Source organism: Capsicum annuum, chromosome 6 (genome assembly GCF_002878395.1).
Source record: "Capsicum annuum cultivar UCD-10X-F1 chromosome 6, UCD10Xv1.1, whole genome shotgun sequence".
NCBI lineage: Eukaryota > Viridiplantae > Streptophyta > Magnoliopsida > Solanales > Solanaceae > Capsicum > Capsicum annuum.
The window spans coordinates 217,038,756-217,058,240 of NC_061116.1; the positions used below are offsets into that span (position 1 = coordinate 217,038,756).

Genomic DNA, 19,485 nt, shown 5'->3' on the forward strand with positions numbered 1-19,485 from the left:
TAAACAGCTCATTTTTTTTTAAGAGGTATTTTGTTGGGAAAAAAATATTAGCCATTCAGATACTTTCGCCGCTAGAGTTGCAACAAATCCGATATCCGGCCGGCGTTGGTTGCCGCCGGCTTATTTTAGGTTGTCTCAGGCGAAGTCAACGTCAGTAAAAACCGTTGACCAGCTCTTTCTGCTCAATTTGCTCAGAGATAACTATTCAGGTGCAGTATTATTTATTTCCTCGTATTTTATTTTTTCTATTATTGGCTATTATTTCGAATAAGTAGATGGTTAAGGTCAGCGTGTATCCTATCCTCCTCAGACTCCGGATTATGCTGGGTCCGTTGTTGTTGTAGTTGTAGTTGTGCTGTCCATATGCAGTAAGATCTGAAGCTGTATTTACATTGTGTTTTTTGATAACCGTGGTGTTCGGGCCAACTTGCGTTGCACCTCGACTAATTCCATTGGATATGTGCTATCTCTCACCAGCAACATGCATTGGTAACTCTGTCCGCTAAGGTTCGAATAGATGGGAAGAAATCACCTAGTGTTTTGTCTCAACTGGAAATTGAACTTTGACACCTCATGGTGCTCAATCCACATCATTGACCTTTAGGCCACACCTTGGGTGCAACACGAAGTATAAATTTACATGTAAAAATTCTATTAAAATCTTAACAAGTATTAAATTTGAATCCCTAATTTAACTTTACAACAAGTTGAATGCCGAGAGTCTCTATGTTGAACCCATTTAATTTGAATTTTGGATCAGCCTTTGGAAGTAAGAACCTGGAGATAACAGGTTCAAATTCTAGCTACGGGTATTTTTACCTGGCACTTTTCATGTGAGCTGCAGCAGGCACCAGGTAGATTAATGATCATGCTGGCCCAAACGCCACTGCGATTAAAAAGATGATAGACGTCACCTTTTTCGAGATAGAGAAGTCCCTTAATATTCTTCTCTATTTACTCCTAGTAAGTTCCACAGTGACGGTAATACTAAATCTTGACCATGAACCATAAATGTTACAGGAATTGTGTACAAGTAGAAGCATTACAGCTCTACAAAAAATGCAACTCTTACTTCAAGATCCTTAATTTGTTCAGCATTTGTTGTTATCTCAGCCACTGTACTAACTTATCTGCCCTGTCAGAAAGATGGAGTACAGAAACAAGCTTATGTTGGCTCCAATGGTCAGAGTGGTTAGTATCTTCAAATGGAATCAGAACATCTTTTTTTTTTTTTCTCTCTGTGGGTGCTTTCTTATTCATGTTCCCACTGCTAGATGTGTATTTATCTTTCTGAAACTCATTTCTGTTCTTCTAGGAGCTATTAACTTCACTAGGAAGCATAATTTATAGTCTTAAGACTGCTCTTAGTATGTCTGTACTTTATTATATGTTGTTCTTAGATGTCTATGGATCTTATGCTTTCATTATTTTCTGTCAGGGTACATTGCCGTTTAGGATGCTTGCTGCCAAATATGGTGCAGACATAACCTACGGAGAGGAGATTATTGATCATAAGATTATCAAATGTGAGCGGCGAGTTAATGGTAATTTCGTATTCATATTTCTGACTGTCTTATGCCTGTATTCTCCTTTAACCATAAGCTTGTTGTATACATTAAGTTTCATGTAATATGTATAGATATGCTACTTCTGTGAAAGGATGAAACCAACACTTGACATGGACGGTCTTGAGTATAACCTTGATATGATTGTGTTGTATATGTCAATTTGGATAAGCTATCATTGTCAATATTTTCATGTTAATGAATGAAGGATGAGGACTTATGAATTTCAACATGCTATGGGTCTCTCTGTAAAAAAAATGAGCCTTTTAATTTAAGATATTTAATGATGACAAAGTTTTACCTGGATGCATAGCTTAAATGGAATATTTGAGAGATATATCAGAACTTTTTAAACGTAAAGTTGAATGTCTTAGTGTTGGTGCTGATTGCCCCTCAAATACCAAACATGGATTTATCAGTTATTATCTAGACTGTGAACAATGACATAGTCTACATGCCATTCGGTAATTGATTCAGTATCCTTCCAAGTGAGGAAGAATTACCAGTCATTATACTGCGAATGCTTTATGCCTTGCTGTTTCTTTGAGAAAGATAATATATTATTTGATCGTAGAAAGATAACATATTATTAAAATAACAGTATGCTCTATCCCTTACTATTTTACTCTATATTCTTAGGTAGTATGACCATGGATGAATAGGATTCGAAGTCACTTATCTTTTAAGGGGAAAAAACGGACAGATAAATTATCATAGTGAAGCATGTCTCTCAATGCAGGCTACCTAGTATCATAAGAGATGGCAAAAGAAAAAAGTTGCTAAACTCGGCGCATCTAAATATTTCTCATGAGTTTCATCCCTTATTCCTTAGATGTCTTAGGGACTACTGACATATTGGAGAAGGGAACTGATAATGTTGTTTTCAGAACGTGCCCCGAGGAAAGAAATCGAGTAGTATTTCAAATGGGTACTTCTGATGCCATGAGGGCTCTCAAAGCTGCTGAAATAGTGTATGTTTCGTTCAGTTCTTTCTTCTTTTTCTATCCTAGTATAATCTTTGTACTTTAATTCCTTCTGCCCCATCCGATATAATTAAATTGTCTCCTTGTAGTTGATAAGTATTTACACTTTTGTTTCCACTTACTTTATTTTCACTATACGTCTTCTGACATTTTGTGGCGGTATTTGTTTGAAGTAATGTGATATATTATGCTTATGTATAATACTATCTTGTCTACGTCAGAACTCTTTAGGTTGAGTTTATGAACCAGCCAAGCAGTTTCTGTTGCAACAATTGGATTTCCATGCAGGACCGCCACAAAAAAGAATGAAATTCATTTAATCAAGAGCAAATATAGATGCCACTAGTTAATAACTACTTGCCACCAGTATGGAGGTCCTAATAAGTTGTACCTGTATCGCTCTGAATATAAATGGCGCTGCAGAAGTCTTCTTGGGCCATGCAACATTTTCTCGTTAACAATAGATCAGACTATTGGTGGAAATGTATATGTCCTTGCCCCAGGTTGGGAGAGATGAGGGATGAGGTAGAATTTATGTGTTCCTGATTTCCATTTTGTACATCAAAGTTAGAGATGGTCTTATTGGATTTTGTTAACTAATAAGTAGACTTATATATATTCCTGATAAGGACATGACCCAGGATAGGAAGGTATGGAGGAAAAACATTAGGATAGAGGGCTAAGGTGTGTGGTTGAGTCGTAGGCATTAGGTAGGAGGGCTTTATCTGTAATGGATGTCTAAATTATTTGAGTTAACATGTTCTTAGCAGTATCTACAGACATTTCTGACATGTTATGCATTATGGGTATAGCTGATGTTAGTTTAAATTAACAAACTTGTTCGATTTGAACTTGTTAATGTTGAACTGCAACAAGTTGCATTATTACGAATTTTGTTCTATAGCATTTTTCTTGAAATTCCAAGGATTGCATTCCTTGCGAAGGTTCATGATCTACTGCCTTTCTTAAGATTGTGAAGGAACTCGAAAGTACTTGCCTGAGTTTGTTTGCCTTTTCTTTTAAGAGGTGTTCTGACCTAGGAGTGAAAGTTTAAACCATCAATTATGCTTGAATTTGTTACACAGTCACTGCATCTGATCGAAATATTTGATGGTCTGTCCTTTCTCAGGTGTAAAGATGTAGCAGCAGTGGACATAAACATGGGATGCCCCAAAGCATTCTCTATTAGTGGAGGCATGGGTGCTGCATTGCTGAGCAAACCTGACCTCATTCACGATGTATGCATTTGTTCTTGCTTCTTTGCCCTAGTTGTATAATTTCCTTCCGATACAGCATAGAAGTGCATGTCCTGTTCATGATGTTTCCTTTCTTCTTAACTCAGATTTTGACAACGTTGAGGAGAAACTTGGATGTACCAGTAACGTGCAAGATTAGATTATTAAAATCTCCACAGGATACAGTGGAATTGGCGCGACGAATTGAAAGGACCGGTGTCTCTGCCCTCGCTGTCCACGGAAGGTACGTGATCTCTGTATATCTGGTTCTTTTTAAACCTAACCTTGTGCTGTGTCATCCAATCAACCCTTTGAATATTCGTATTGCCTTCTTTGGGGATCAATTATTTCATATAGTTGGAGTCTTTTTGTCAGTATGAGGTGGGGGTTGCTCTAGATTCAAATGGTACACTTTAGAACCGAGGAAGGAACCATTTAGTCTACTTGGTTATATTGGGAATTGTTGTCTGTTCAGTATGTTTTTGCTACCTTCCTGACCTCTCTCTCCTTTCACTTCTCGTGTGTTTTTGCTACCTTCCCTACCTCTCTCTCCTTTCACTTCTTGTGTGTTTTAACTGATGTTGAAGTTTCATTCTGGATGCGCCAATTCATGAATTGGTAACTACATCTCCAGAAAACAGGATTGTTTCTAGTTCTGATCTCCCTTCCATCGTTTAGGGGGTGGATGGGTAGGTAGGTTGATGCACATAATTTCCTTTTCCATGAATATGTCTGTGCTGTCATTATGTATAGTCAGTGCTGAATGATTTGAACTACAGAAATTGAACATGCTATAATTGGAAGCAACAACAACAACAAACCCAGTGTATTCCCACATAGTGAGGTCTGGGGAGGGTAAGATGTACGCAGTCCATACCTCTACCTCTAAAGAAGTAGAAAGGCTGTTTCCGATAGACCCCCGGCTCGAGACACGGAATACTACACAAATACATAGTAAAGCATGGAACAAGATGGCATAACATAAATACGACACCCACAAGTAATAGAAAACAGAGAAAAGTAAACAGATTCGTAATAAAGCATGAAACAAGGTATCATAACAAGAATAATACCCCCACCAAGTAATTCCCTACACTAGACCCTAGCCTTCTGCCCTAATTCGCGTCCTCCAGATCTTCCTATCTAGGGTCATGTCCTCAGTGAGCTGTAACTGCTCCATGTCCCGCCTAATCACCTCTCCCCAGTACTTCTTCGGCCTACCCCTACCCCGTCTAAAACCATCCAAAGCTAGCCTCTCACACCTACGAACTGGGGCATCCATGCCCCTCCTCATCACGTGTCCGAACCATCTCAATCGGACTTTCCGCATCTTATTCTCCACTGGAGTCACACCAACCTTCTCCCTGATAGTCTCATTCCGAACTCTATCCCCCCAGTCAGCCCACACATCCAACGCAACATCCGCATTTCCGCCACCTTCATTTTTTGAATGTGGGAGTTCTTAACTGGCCAATGTCGGAATTGATTTCTGAGGGTGCAATTTGACAGTTTTCGGGCGTCTACTCTGATTATGTCTCTGCTTCTGTGGAATATGGTCATTTTTGTTTGGGTTAAAGAGTCATCACTGATTGCTTGTTTGAGCTATGGTCATTTTTGTTTGGGATAAAGAGTCATCACTGATTGCTTGTTTGAGCTTTCTCCTATTTGGTGCTTTTAACTTAAAATCAATTGATATTAGTATTTCCTCTGACTAGCAAATACGACATGATTGTTGATTGAACTATAGGAAAGTTCCAGACAGGCCAAGAGATCCTGCAAAGTGGAATGAGATTGCTGATGTTGCTGCCGCTCTCTCTATTCCAGTTATAGCAAATGGTGATGTTTTTGAATATGAGGATTTTCAACGTATTAGAGATGCAACAGGTGTACTTATACTTCTTATAATTGCTCTTTGTTCTCATATTGTTCTTTGATGAATCAGTTTTTCCTGTCTAGGTGAAGGTTTTTTGAATTTAATTTTTAATAGATCTGAGTGTTTGGCACAATATGACAAATGTTTATGAAGATAAATGTACCTTTGCCATATTATATTTATGGGTATAGTATATATGTTTGATTTTCATCTGATGTCCATAGGTTTCAGAAATGGAGTCAGATAGCTTGTATATCTTTTGATGTGGTTAGTTGTGCATTGTTGCTTAGACACTTGATGGTTCTTTCTTATAAAAGATGTAAGCCATTTTTCATGCAGCAATTTCCCTTCAATCAGTGGATTAACTACTTCTATAATATATGTAGAAAAAAGCTTGAATTCTTGCTTTATCAATACTCGTCTTTCTTTTGCTGTAAAGAACTGTGGATGCATGTGACAGTTGTAGGTGTTCGAGAGGAAGGATAGATACTATATATGGGTTTCATATTTATCCTGCTTTCATTAGTACATTCTAAGAACTTGGCGGGGCAAAACTGTGTGTGGTTTACATATCATCAAATGGAATTTTAGCACAGCACCGCAACAGTACTAGCTTCATGCAAAGTTCTTGATGGTTGATTTGCTTGAACCATGTCTTATAGAGTACCTTTAACTGCTTAGCAAAGTCATTGTAGATGCTTGCAGTTCAGGCTGATTAAATCTTCTTATCGGTGTTTCCTGGATCCTCCAGAAAAGCTGCCGGAACTGTGGCTGATCCTCCAAAAGTGCATCATATTTGGAGGATATCTGACATGGGGTGAGGTGATATTTTTGGAGGATCCAGGCAACATAGCTCCAATTCAAAAGTTATAATCAGAGAGATTCTGTTGCCCCAGAAACACCAATTAGTCTTTGTACGCATGCTTCCTTTTGACACACCAAACACTGAACTATCTGTATGTGAAAAGCATCATTCATATTAAGTTGATGATTGTTTTTCTGTCTGTTTTTATGAATATGTACATGATTGTTTTTCTATCTGTTTTTATGAATAAATACATGGTTGTTTCTGCTTGTGTTTTGCAATACATAACAACTTTGTTATAGGTGCTTCGTCAGTGATGGTTGCAAGAGGAGCCATTTGGAATGCTTCTATATTCTCTTCTGAGGGAAAAGTTCCATGGGAAGATGTCAAAAGAGAGTATGTGAGAGAGGTATTCAGCCAATGAATCTTTTGTTACTTGTTAAATTAGACTCTGAATTAAGTAGCCACTTTGTCCATCCAGCATATAAATGAAATAGATTAAAATATATTCAGTGTGTGTTTGAAATTGAAGTCATTAACTTCCTATATGTTTTTCACTGCAAGTGTAAGTAACAGGTTTGGGTGCTTTGGTTGCAGAGTATATTGTGGGATAACGATATCAAAAGCACAAAGCACACCCTGAAGGAAATGATAGCGCACTATTCTTCCCTTGGGATTCCAGAGGCGCTGGCAGTAATTAAATCAGATACCTTGGCAGATCTAGCGTAAGTTTTTGTCTGCTGCTCGTACTTCCACTCGTAGTTCCATGTGTTGGGATCAAATTTAGTTGCTGTTCAGTTAGTTTCCAAATGAAGTTGTTCGTGTTCTGATTCCTAAAAATGGGTTGGTTGGATGTTTTGGTCCGGTATAATGTATTGACATATGCTGCACTCTATTCCCCTTTGTTTCTACATAATTATATAGTCTGCTCATTCTAAAAGTTGCTCAAAGTTTCTGACTCAATGTAAGCGAGGAATCTAATCATGAAAAGATGCATTAGGTTCTTAATTTGTCCAACATTGGCAGGGTTATAAGTCCAAAACCTTTACTACTATTCCCATTGTTACAACTCTTCATGTATAAGCTGTGGATTGATATAAACACCTTAGTTGTGAAATATGCTGCACCGGGACCCTTGTTATTGTGGTTAGTGCTATATTCAATAGGAGGTAACGAGAACAGGGATAGGAGGGGGTTATTTATCTCATTTGACTAAAGAATAGTTACTTATTGGAAGTAGTGATACCTTTTTCAACTCCTCTGTAAGTGGTTGAGAATGAGTTTGAGAGAGCATTTGGAAGATTTCATCCCTAGAGGTGTCTTCCTTGGATAGACAGCTGCATGTGAAGCAGTAATATCCAAGATGATCTTCCTAGTAGGAAGAGGAAGATTGTGCTTTAATAAATAGTTCATGTGTGAACGGTTTGAAGAATTTGCTAATCAGCTTTTTTCGCCAAATGGACTGGTGTAGCATTTTCCATTTTGTTTGGGATAGAATTGTGTATCACAGATGTCAGTGATGTAACATTTATTTGTTTGGAGGGGTTATACTGTGTATATCACTGTTTAAAGAATTTTGGTCTCTTCTCGTACGCATCATGTGGCTACTTCAAAAGAGAAATGGAAACTGTTTTGAGGGAATGTCTATGCACAGTTCGATATTTAAAAATTGCGTAGTAATAATTAGGGAGTTGGTTTTATTATCTGTCTTGCATGCTCATTTGCTTCCAAGGCTGCGCTGGCATAACGACATGTCAGCAATACCTAAGATTCTGTTACTTTTGATATATACTATCGTCCTCAAAGCATTTTTCCCCTTCCTCTGGGTGGGTTTTCTGGGGCACCTAATATTTAACTGACTGCACATTTATCATCTTGCAGGAAACTTTATGGTGAAGAGGAATACTATGAATATGTCTCAGAAAGCCGGAGGAAGCAGATGACATAAGAGAAATAGTTTCACGCTCACCAAGATGTCGATGAAACTAGACAACCTGTTGCAATTTATAAAGCGAGTGGAGTGTTTTGAAGCAAGAAATAGAGGCGGATTTTGCACATGAGGGTGTTGATGACTTTCTTCCGAGCTATGAGACTATATCGTAATGATGTTTAACTAGCATTCAAATATCACTTCCGAGCTATGTCACTCCAAACAATATTCATTGTAGGCAGTACACTAAATTGAACTAGTGAGTTACCTGCAAAAACAGCCACGATACCTATGTATCTTTTGGTTGTATAGAAGGGGTATCCCAGAAGCTTTACTTTATTCCCTTGGTTCATGTTGCAGACATTTTCAAATTATTAAGATAGTGTGGTGACTGGAATCAATTTTTAAAGCAAATCAACAAGGCTACATCCTGTGCTCCCTACACCTGATTTCACTAAGCATGTTTTTATTCATATAGAAGTATTACGAGTCGCAATGACTGAGAATTTAAATATTTAGGTGTATGAAGAATTTTTAGTCAACGAACTACTCATTTGACTCTCGAAATTCTAAAGGTGCCATATGAATACGCTCAGGACTACATTTTCCTTATTACACACGACTTTGAGGAAAAAAACGAAAAGAGATTTTCCAATAATTTTACTGCATTAGTGTAATAGCGTTTGTTATATGACAAATATACATAATTAAAAGGAGTCTTATTTTTAAAGTTAAAACAGGAGATACAGTAGAGTCGAAACTTACGTCAAAGTAACACACTTCAGGCTTGTTTGGTTGGGAAACAAGTGATCCCGGGATCGTCATCCAATGCTTAATGTGGGACAAAAATAACATTACAATTTTGGGATAAGTTATCTTGCAATATTCTCCCATCTTAAAAATTAATCCCGGGATAAGTTATTCCTTATCCCTTATCCCTCATAACAAACGAGCCCTTCATTCTGTTATATGAGCACTCTCGTAATGTTCATGAGCCGGGATTAAATAGTTTTTAGTTTACACACACATAGTACAACAAATTTCTCAAGATGAAGCAACACGAGGTTATTGTGGTGCAAAATGGGTAAGGTATGCATCAGCCAACATTTGACCTAATTTAACTTGCGCCTCTGTGGTTAAATGAAGATTATCTCCCTCGAGCTGCAAACCCATGGCATCAACACATACAACATTTGGAAGATCAATCGCCTTTTGTGCTTCTCGAATCTTTTCAATACACCTCTCATCTCCCGATGCAATGGCAACCTGTAGGACAAAGCAATGCATTTAACTAACACATGAAAATGTTCAACTACCTTGGTCCATGAAATTCCTAACTACAATTGCCAAAGTCCTTGAAAAGTGTTACACGAGGAGCTGAAAGCCACTTGATTGTAAAGAAAGGTATCAGACAGATTTGAACTGCCCTCGCGATTTGCGCAACACTTTTTATGATTTTCTAGACTAGTCAGTTCTGTTTCACAACAGTTGCACAGGAGAGAAGACGAGTGTATCTTGGTATGGATCTTATTCTTCGGTTTGCTAACTAAACTAATTTATTGAACAAATGCATAGAGAACACTTACTTTTTTCCAGTATTCAACATTCAGTTTTGAGAAATGTGCAGTAACAATTCAAAAAGGCATCATTTAGGCTTGAAGCAAACTACATTAGCTAACCTGAATAATTGGCAGAGATGGCAGATGCAAATCAGCACGAACGTTATGTATTAACTTCTCCATATTAGCCTTATAGGTCTCAGCGCAATGCTGAGATACTGCATCACTCTCTCCTTGATACCAAAGCAAGGCCTTGATTTCTCCACCACGATGCATGGCAGCCCTAGCCCTCTTGACCATATTCTCATACAAGTGTTCTCCGCGTGCCCACTCCTTTATCGCAGTTCCTCCTACAGCACATGGCACTAACCCTAAAGCTCCCACTCGGTCCTTGACAGCATTTGCAAAGGACATTCCAGGTCCAACACCACAGGTCTTCTTGGTGTCAATATCACGGTGGAGTGGCTCGCGTGCCACCTCATAGTGGAGGTGTGCACTAAGACGGAAAATTCTAGAAGCATCGGGAGAGCACTCAATTGGTACAATGCCATCCCAATGATGCTTTTCTACTCCACCACGACCAGCCATGTTACTCTGGCCCGATAGAATGAAAACATTTTTGGGGGAATAAGCTCCATTTTCCAGGGTTGAGTCCATAGCTCACAGTTCAAGATGCTGTTTTTTCTAACCCAAGATAAAGATGGTGAAATACTCAGAATCACTCGAATTTGGACAATCAATCTGTCAACAATTCTTCTTAATTCAACAACTCTGCTGCTGTTATATAAAAAGAAATCATTTATCGAAAAATCTAAAACTGATTGGATCATATTGAATATCCCTCTTACTTATCAGGAGAGTCATGATACATACAGTTACAATGAAAACGACAAGAAAAAAATTGAAAAGGACACATTCAATCAAAACGAACAAACAATCCAATGGCTTTTATAGCAGAAACTGTGTTTAAAAAGGGCAGCCCGGTGCACTAAAGCTACCGCTATGCGCGGTGTCCGGGGAAGGGCCCCACCACAAGGGTGTATCGTACGCAGCATTACCTTGCATTTTTGCCAGAAGGCTTGAACCCATGACCTCCGGGTCACATGGCAGCAACTTTATCACTATGTTTGACAATCATAAACAACTACTCCTCAGTTGCAAACAAATGCATCACCACTGCCCAAGTTACTACATTTAAACTCGATGCTGATTAATTCAATCATAAATTCGGTCTTCCCCAAAAAAGGAACCAACTCTTAAACAAAGTTAATAAACCCCTGCAGTAAATTCTTCTTCCTCTTTCTGATTTGATCTTAGCATTTCATATCCAAAACTAGACACATATTGTTTGTTTTTTGAAAACAAAAAAGCTTGATTAAAAGAAATATTAGGAAACCAAAAGTCTCTTACTCTTTTATTGGGCATAAACATAAGCAGACAATCTTGGCCTAAACTGGCAAGTAAATACTCCCAACTTTGATTATGCACGTCTAAACACGTCAACTAGTCTCTGCTGTACTATCAGTTGAACACTCCAACTTACAAAATGATCATCTAGATTGAGACCAAGTTGAGGTATCTAGATGTGCAATCTCAAAGTTAGAGTGCTTAGTTGCGAGTGTATTTTATGTATTGTGCTTTTATTTTTTTTTCATTAATTCAACGTTAGACTAAAATTCTACAAAAATCATTCAAATAAATTAATCAAAGCTTTTAAAGAGCTCCTAATTCCTAAATACTAGATCAATTTGTAGATTATTTACCTTAAATATCACTGGAAGACAACTTTTTTCCCCATTAAAATCAACTTAGCCCACTAAACCACACGAAGTTAATGAGATCCAAACAATGTACAATTAAATAAGAAAGCAAATATAATTGAAATGTCCATAGCTATTAATGCTAATGTACCTGAGATTAAGCAAATCTGAATGAAGAATTTGAGAATTGCGCGGATCGCGCCCAGGGAAGATGGTAAAAAAGACGTTGTGCAAGTCAAGGATCTAAGGGGTTGTTTGGTGCGGAAACAAACAGCTATATACGGAGATCAACAAATAACGTTGAAACTTTATAATAGGAATATTATATAGTAGTAATATGGTTGGTTTAAACTTTTGGGAGAAAAAGGTTATTTGGTATCGAGGTTCTATTACTCTGAACTAATTAAAAGTGTAATTTTGATACTGTTGAGTGTCAAAATTACATTTTTAATTAGTTCAACGGTAATAAAACTTTCTTTAAGTTGAGGTATGTCTCTATCGTTTTAGGTTTAGTTCAGGAGTAATAGGGTATTATCTCTTTATATTAATTTAGTTATCTTTCTAAATTTACATTTATTATTAATATAAAGTATTTTTATTTAGCTTATTAAAGCAGATAAAAAAAGTTTTGATATATCATTTTGCTAGCTCTAGTTGTACCCTCTCTCCTAATTTTTACTTGTCACTTTTCGTTTGTCAAGTGTCAAATTTGTATCAACTTTGATAAACATTTATGATTTATTTTTCAATGTATCGTATTAATATGAGATGAATTGCAACTTACGGTATTTGTCGTATAACTTTCAGCTATGTGTAACGTATTATTAGTTAAAGAACAATTTATGAAATTTGAAATTTCTATAATTTTTTAACTCTATTGTTTTTCTATTTTGCAACTAAAAGGGCTTGAACCCCATAAATAGTTTATGGAATTTGAAACTTCAACAAATTATTGAATCTCATGCTTTGTTCCTGGAGTTTTACTTGTTCAAGTTTTTTATTCATATTATTTGTATTAAAAGATTTGAATTTGAACTCAAAAGAAAAAATCTACTGGAGTGCTCTCTTAATAGATTTTATGAACCACGAATCTAATAGTTTTTTATCCTCCATCCTTGATCAGAGACCTCGAATTTGAGTCCTGAATATGGATTCAGTCCTCCAACGTGTGATCCTGACAGAGGCAAAGCAGGATTTCTATTGAGGGGTTCAAAATCGAAAGAAAAACTCACCTTTACTGAGGCGTTCAAAATTGAAAGAAAAACTCACCGAAAAGATTCAATATTTACGATATATACATGAAAATTATTATAATCATATATTAATAATTTATAATTTTTCACCGAAGAAGATTTGGATGCTTATGGAAAACCAAAAAATAATACAAGTGGAAGCCAGAAACAAAAGAAATCCAGCATAACCTCTTTCCCATCCTGCAGAACAACCAATCATTTAAGTTTCTCAAGACAAATTGATCATGCACCAATAGATCAACTGTAGCATCTGATCTTCTTCTCAACTGATATCTAAGTCATCCTCATTCATACAAAATTCAAACAACCCAAACCAACAATGTGATCTAAGTCATCTCACAAAAAATTCCTCATTCATAAAATTCAAAAACAAACGACCTCAATCAAACAAATTAAACGTAAACAATATAGCATAATGCAAACTGACCCAATTAACAATTGAAAAGAAAAATCAAATAATATAGCAGTAAACAATTTTATTTACATGTTAGCCCAAAAAACAAAAAGCGAAATAATTAACCTAACTCAATGTAGCAAAAGCACCTGCTCTCATCATCTGTTTAAACTCATCAAAATCGACCATTCCATCTCCATCAATATCCACTTTGTTAATCATTTGCTTACAATCCTCTAATGTCCTTCCCTGTTTTAATCCCAACGAAGCCAGAACTTCCTTCAATTCATCAACACAAATGTATCCATCCCCATTTTGATCAAACACATTGAACGCTTCACGCATATCTTCCTCCTCGTTGCGTTCATCCATGATAGTTCGATAAAGTGAGCCGAATTCATCCATGTCAACGCATCCGTCTCCGTTAACGTCGATCTTCGCGATCATCTGTGTTAGTTCGTCATCAGGTATGTATATTCCCATGTTCTCTAACGAATCGTTTAGTTCATTTTTCGTTATTCGCCCGTCGCTGTTACGATCGAATATTTGGAATACACGTCGGAGTTCCTCTGTGCTCATTATTTTTGTCTGACTGAAATGGACACCGGCGGTTGTTGTTGCGGCGGCGCCGGTGACCGGGAGAGGAAAAAGGCTGGAGAGGATTTTGAAGAAAATGGCAATGGATTTTTGAGATTGGAGTAGTTATAGTTTTTTTCTGTTTTTGTTGAGAAAAAATAGGAGACAAATTAGGAGAAGTTTTGGGGGAATATATAAAGGGGAGTTTAGAAAGACCGGATAATTAAAAAAAAAAAGTATATAAGATTACTTTCGTTGGATTAGTTAGATAATTTTGGTGTTACGAGAAATATTTATTCACTTTATTCCAATTTATATAGCATCGTCCAATATATTCAATGTAATTTCATAAAGTGAAGAGATTGTTTCTAATTATAAAGGTTAAAAAGAAAATTTTGAAGTTTATTTTATTTGTAATTATTAAAAGGTGAAATTATTTTTTACAGGGACTAAAACGAAAAATATGTTGCATAAATTGAAAGGAGTATAATATTTTCTATTTCATTTTAGTTGGTTCATATTAACTTGTGATTATTGTAAGAAAAATAATTTATTAGGTGTGTATTACCGACTATTTGGTCATTTACCTAATGTAATATAGGTAATTTGCATGTAATGTAGTATGGAGTCGGCAAAATCTAATCGCTTTAGTTTTAATAGCATGTTTAATCAAACTTCTAGTAAAAAATTAAGCGTTTGGTCAAATTTTAAGGAAAAAAACTAGTGTTATTTTGCAGCAATACAGATGTTACTATTTAAAAAAAAAAAAAAATTAAAAGCTTTTCCTATAGCATTTTTGAAATCTTGATTAATTACAAATTACATAATATTATAAAAATTATTTTAAAATTAATTAGAGAAAATGATCCGTTACCCCCAACCTTTAGTCGAAATTTTAACTACACACTCAATCTTTTAATGTGACTTATTACCCCCTGAACTTATTTTTACTACCCCAGTTGCTGACATGTCACTGGACGTGATTACATGCGCCTATAGGCGCATCAGTTGACTTTTTTTTCACTTTAAAATTATTTTTTCTTAATAAATATTGTCATGCCATGTCTTCTTCTTCTTCTCTTTTCCAAAACAAAAGTTGAAGAACTCATTAATGGAGTTCTTCATCTTCCTCGTTAATGGATTTTTCCAAAATCAAGAAATTCTTTTTGCTCTGAAACTGAAAGCAAAAAACACTTGAACTAAGAAAATAATAAGAGTTCTCTGATTAATAAATTCTTAAACGAGTAAGATGGGGAACTTCAATTCAAAAAACTTGAAAAAAAATTAAGAACTTGAATTCTTGAATGAGGAGATGTGGAAGATGATAAATTAATCTTGAATGTCATTGATTAGTTCTTGGATGCTATTGAAGAAGAAATGTCATTGAATCCGAATTAACTTGAAAAAATTTAAGAACTTGAATTCTTGAATGAGGAGATGATGAATATGATAAATTAATCATGAATGTCATTAATGAGTTTTTGAATGCTATTGATGAAGAAATGTCATTGATGGATTTTTGGGTGCCATTGAAGATGAAAAGAATTGGAGAAAAAGAAGAATTGACGAAAAAAGAAATAAAGAAAAAGAATTAAAGAAGAAGAAGAACAAGAACAAGAAAGAAAATAATAATTGAAAATAATAATGTTAAATTATTATTTTTTTTAGAGTAAAAAAATAAAAAATGACGTGGCGGCGCGTGCATCACACCATATTTGCAATGACTAATTGTCAGTTTGGGGGGTTTAATAATTTCACTTTAAAATAGTTTAGGGAGATAATAATTTCACTTTAAAATAGTTCAGGGGTAATAGATCACCTTTAAAGATTGAGTGTCTGGTTGAGATTTGGGGTAACATATCATTTTCTCAATTAATTATTCAAAAACAAACAACTATTATTCAATATTACTACTTCTTTAAGAGCATTTCTAATAAAAAAACATTTTAAAGTGTAATCATAAAATTTAAATTTAGATTCCTCCTCTAATTACAAAATTTAGTTATAATCTACTTTCAAGTGAGCTAATTGTGTAAAATTTTCTTAACACTGTCGTTGAGTATTAGTAGTTACACTTGTTGCCATAACATCCGCCACTTGATTAGCTTACTGTTAGATGTGAGAGATCTTAGCACTGTTAAGATTCGACTTGCATTAGTTTCTTCTATCAACAGTAAACTTAGTAAATACTACCTCCGTTTCATAATAAATGAATTGTTGGATTTTGGCACACATATTAAAGAAAAAATATTAAAAACATAAATTTAACACAATTTTTCATTTTTACCTAAAAAAAAAAAAAGTTGACCTTGTAATACCTTTTCAAAAGTTAATTGGTTGTCAAATCATAAGGACAAATTTGAAAAAAAATTCAATAATTCATTTATTTTGAAACACCAATAAATACCCCAACAATTCACTTATTTCGAAATGGAGGGGGTACATCACTATAAACTTATACTATTAATTATCTATTATTAGAGGTTGTGGCGATTTGATAAGTATTTCTCCATGTTTGAGCCTAGAGTATGAACTCGCCTTTAATAGGGACTAGGGAGCACTTTACCTCCCATAATAAAATTTTTCAGCACAAATTCAAATTAATCGATATTTCAATATAGATACCGGACATCATGTCGGAAACCCAAAAAACTATCCGTTCTTTGTATTTTTGGGAGAGGATCTTAGAGCTGTCTTGAAGCAATTAATTAGATCTGTCAATTGCGCGTGGATTTTAGTTGCGGATAGGGAGTGGCTTATTTTTAAAACAATATAAATAATAGGTGGGATTCTCAATAAAACGCGTTGTAATTATTGGTTGATTCGGTTTACCTAAAGTTCTTTTATTTAATGGTATCCAACTAGGAACTTAAATAATCAACGTACTAACAGTACTACTTTTAGCTAGGGTATACTCATAGTTCTTTTACTTTTTAATAAATCTGAGAGGTAAGAAAATTTTTAAAATAAAGTTAATATTCCACAATTAAGCGAAATAGAGGTAAAAATTTTATTCATTGAGCTTTTCTAATTATTGCTATAAGTCTCTAATAGTGACTAATTATATCGTCTCACTAAACTTGTGACCCTCTACTTGTCTTATACTATTAATTATTATTACTACTTCTAGACATGAATTATTAAAATATACTTTTGTGGTGTCAGCTACATATTCAAGAATCAATTTTCTTCTGAAAGAAAAAGGTCGTTGGCGTTGAAATTTTGTTCACTTCACCAAGTCTTATAATAGTAGTACATGTTCTAATGTAAGGTTTAACGTGCTATTTAATATTTTCAATTTCTTAATCAAATTACACTAAATTCCAGCTGTTCACTCCCTTGTGATCTCTGTTTGTTTAATTGTCAACGTGATGTCGACGGATTCACTATTAATTAAGAAGCACATTAAGAACTTAATCACCCAATGTCTTCAAAAATTCTCACTACATAGTGATGGTCTTACCTAATATTAGAATAGGAGTCCTCTGTAATAAGAATTTTTTCATCTCAAGATTAGAACATCAAATTTTTGATTACGGATGAAAGATCATTTCATTCCACCATAATGCATCAAGTGACGATGATTTTTTAAAAGAAATGAAAAATCAAACTCGAAAAACGTCTTGTGTTAATTGGTATGATGTATATTTTAAGCAAATTAATAGCATAAAATTAATTAGGTCCTAATTAAAGTGAAAAAGGATCCTAGTTCGACCCTGGATATGGAGAAAACTCTGTTGGGATCGCTGCTATCTTAATGGACTCTACAACACGCGATTCAAATTAGTCGAGGCTCCAATACGAACATCAAACACCAGATGAAAAATCAAAAAAATAAAAAAGGATCCTAGCTAAATGACGAGTGTTAACGGATCTTTATAAAGAAAGTCCAAGGTGACAAATAGCTTAGGTCCCTACTTACAAGAAAATGGATCCACTTAAGCTAAGCAAACCGACACTCCAACTTGTGGGGACAACTTTTGTTTTTTCATCTAATGTTTGATATATATATTTAAGAGTGTGATTAAATTATATTCGTGTTAGAATTTGACTTTAAGATTTAAAATATTTCTTATAACAGAAGATTTTATTCCCAAGCTCAAATTGGAAGACTATAATTAAAAATATAAGAGCATTTATAATTTCATATTAATCTTTATTATGTGCGACTTGTTAAAAAGATATGTACATTCATCTCGACTAAAAGAGATGAAAATACATAAAATAATGTGGCATGCAACACTTCAATCCCGTAAAATTTACTTATACCGTGCATTCACATCAAACAAATAAATATAATATAATAAAATATATTTATTTGATTTGATATAAACAACCGATCATTAAATTGTATAGCATAATACTATATGTATAACGGAAAGTAACAAGACCAGAAACTTTTGGAAAATGAACATTGGTAACGGATCTAAATACAAAGTCAAAAAGGAGGCAATGAATGATATTAAATTTATACGTTGGGGAATGAAATGGGGTGAGCTTAAACGCGTACACCTAAGAGGCCAGCAACTATATGATAAAAAGATTTATTTTATTTTTACATTCATATATCTAGGGATGTACAAACCAAATTATTAAGTCAAATCAAATTGATGAATCAATCAAATTGAGAAAAAAAATTAACTTATGATTTGGTGTTGACAAAAAGAAAAAGATCATTTTTGATTTGATTTGGTATTAGTAAAAATAAAATCAAACCGAACTCAAACCGAACCGACATAATACATATATAATTTTAATTTTTTATACATAAAAAATTATTACTTATAATCTATTTTCTTATTACTTTTATTATTTTTTTATACTCAAAAAATAAATATATATTCTTGAGCTTTTAATTATAATATTTGTCCATTGGTAATAAATTAATACAACGTCAATATTAATATAAAAACCTAAAACTCTTTAATTGTTCACTTTACATTTTACTTTTCAACTAATGAGAGAGTTCTCATTATTTCCTCATCTTACTTTTCTCATTCTCCTCATTCGTCAAATTGTGATTTAATTTTTTTTTTTTTTATGGAATTATATTATAGTTAATTACTTTATGGAGTTAAGTTTTTAATAAGTTGTCTCCAATTCTTCATTTTTTTATATGTTCACATAAGATGTGAAGGGAACTTTCAGACAAGTTACTGTGACTAGTGACTTATAAATTGAACCACTGGATATCCACATAATATTAGTTTGAGAAATAGTAGACGTTTTAGTGATTTGTCAACTTAATTTTAATTGAAACTACTATATGACCATATTTTTTTTTTAATCTTTTTAGTGAAAATATTTAATTTTTTTTCTTCAATCACATTATAATTGTAGAAAAACCGAGAAAACCAAAAAACCGAAAAAACTCGATTAAAACCAAAATAAAAAAAACCAATTGTATATTAATTTGATTTGGTTTATAGATTTAAAAAAATCAATATTATTGATTTGGTTATATTTTAATGAAAAATCGAACCAACCCGACTTGTGTATACGCTTACATATATCGATACGAAGGCAATTGTTTTTTAAAAGCTAGTTAAAAA

General features: G+C 34.4%; 3 protein-coding genes across 13 annotated transcripts; 1 reads left to right on the forward strand and 2 right to left on the reverse strand.

Moving 5' to 3' along the window:
- Positions 1 to 8,833, forward strand: LOC107875760 (tRNA-dihydrouridine(20) synthase [NAD(P)+]-like). 8 transcript variants are annotated; one of them, XM_047413998.1, is made up of 11 exons: positions 1 to 209; positions 761 to 963; positions 1,147 to 1,191; positions 1,439 to 1,544; positions 2,398 to 2,536; positions 3,678 to 3,786; positions 3,891 to 4,027; positions 5,531 to 5,667; positions 6,776 to 6,870; positions 7,059 to 7,186; positions 8,343 to 8,833. In XM_047413998.1, the coding sequence occupies exons 2-11, from the start codon at positions 901 to 903 to the stop codon at positions 8,407 to 8,409; spliced, it is 1,026 nt and encodes a 341-aa protein (XP_047269954.1). In that variant the 5' UTR covers positions 1 to 209; positions 761 to 900; the 3' UTR covers positions 8,410 to 8,833. The 8 variants fall into 8 exon arrangements, with proteins under 8 accessions (XP_047269954.1, XP_016578076.1, XP_047269953.1 ...); XM_016722590.2 differs by having other exon boundaries at positions 3 to 209; positions 1,143 to 1,191; positions 6,764 to 6,870; XM_047413997.1 differs by having other exon boundaries at positions 3 to 209; positions 6,764 to 6,870.
- Positions 8,834 to 9,178: 345 nt separating this feature from the next.
- On the reverse strand, positions 9,179 to 12,082 carry LOC107875759 (probable carbohydrate esterase At4g34215). Of its 4 annotated transcripts, none has more exons than XM_016722588.2 (3): positions 11,862 to 12,082; positions 10,071 to 10,634; positions 9,179 to 9,657 (listed from the first exon to the last, which is right to left on the reverse strand). In XM_016722588.2, the coding sequence occupies exons 2-3, from the start codon at positions 10,605 to 10,607 to the stop codon at positions 9,457 to 9,459; spliced, it is 738 nt and encodes a 245-aa protein (XP_016578074.1). In that variant the 5' UTR covers positions 10,608 to 10,634; positions 11,862 to 12,082; the 3' UTR covers positions 9,179 to 9,456. The 4 variants fall into 4 exon arrangements, with proteins under 4 accessions (XP_016578074.1, XP_016578072.1, XP_016578071.1 ...); XM_016722586.2 differs by having other exon boundaries at positions 10,071 to 10,724; positions 11,862 to 12,048; XM_016722585.2 differs by having other exon boundaries at positions 10,071 to 10,727; positions 11,862 to 12,048.
- A 1,319-nt stretch (positions 12,083 to 13,401) lies between these two features.
- LOC107874674 (calmodulin-like protein 3) lies at positions 13,402 to 14,145 on the reverse strand. Its single transcript, XM_016721431.2, has one exon. The coding sequence runs from the start codon at positions 13,934 to 13,936 to the stop codon at positions 13,484 to 13,486; it is 453 nt and encodes a 150-aa protein (XP_016576917.1). The 5' UTR covers positions 13,937 to 14,145; the 3' UTR covers positions 13,402 to 13,483.
- Positions 14,146 to 19,485: the final 5,340 nt, after the last annotated feature.

Bases quoted from the DNA above. Each gene is read 5' to 3' on its own strand.
- LOC107875760 (XM_047413997.1), top strand. From the start codon at position 901: ATGATAGACGTCACCTTTTTCGAGATAGAGAAGTCCCTTAATATTCTT. The intron at 1,192-1,438 runs GTTAGTATCTTC...ATTTTCTGTCAG, and splicing joins TGGCTCCAATGGTCAGAGTG to GGTACATTGCCGTTTAGGAT. The intron at 4,028-5,530 runs GTACGTGATCTC...ATTGAACTATAG, and splicing joins GCCCTCGCTGTCCACGGAAG to GAAAGTTCCAGACAGGCCAA.
- LOC107874674 (XM_016721431.2), bottom strand. From the start codon at position 13,936: ATGAGCACAGAGGAACTCCGACGTGTATTCCAAATATTCGATCGTAAC.
- LOC107875759 (XM_016722588.2), bottom strand. From the start codon at position 10,607: ATGGACTCAACCCTGGAAAATGGAGCTTATTCCCCCAAAAATGTTTTC. The intron at 9,658-10,070 runs GTTAGCTAATGT...TTTGTCCTACAG, and splicing joins CATCTCTGCCAATTATTCAG to GTTGCCATTGCATCGGGAGA.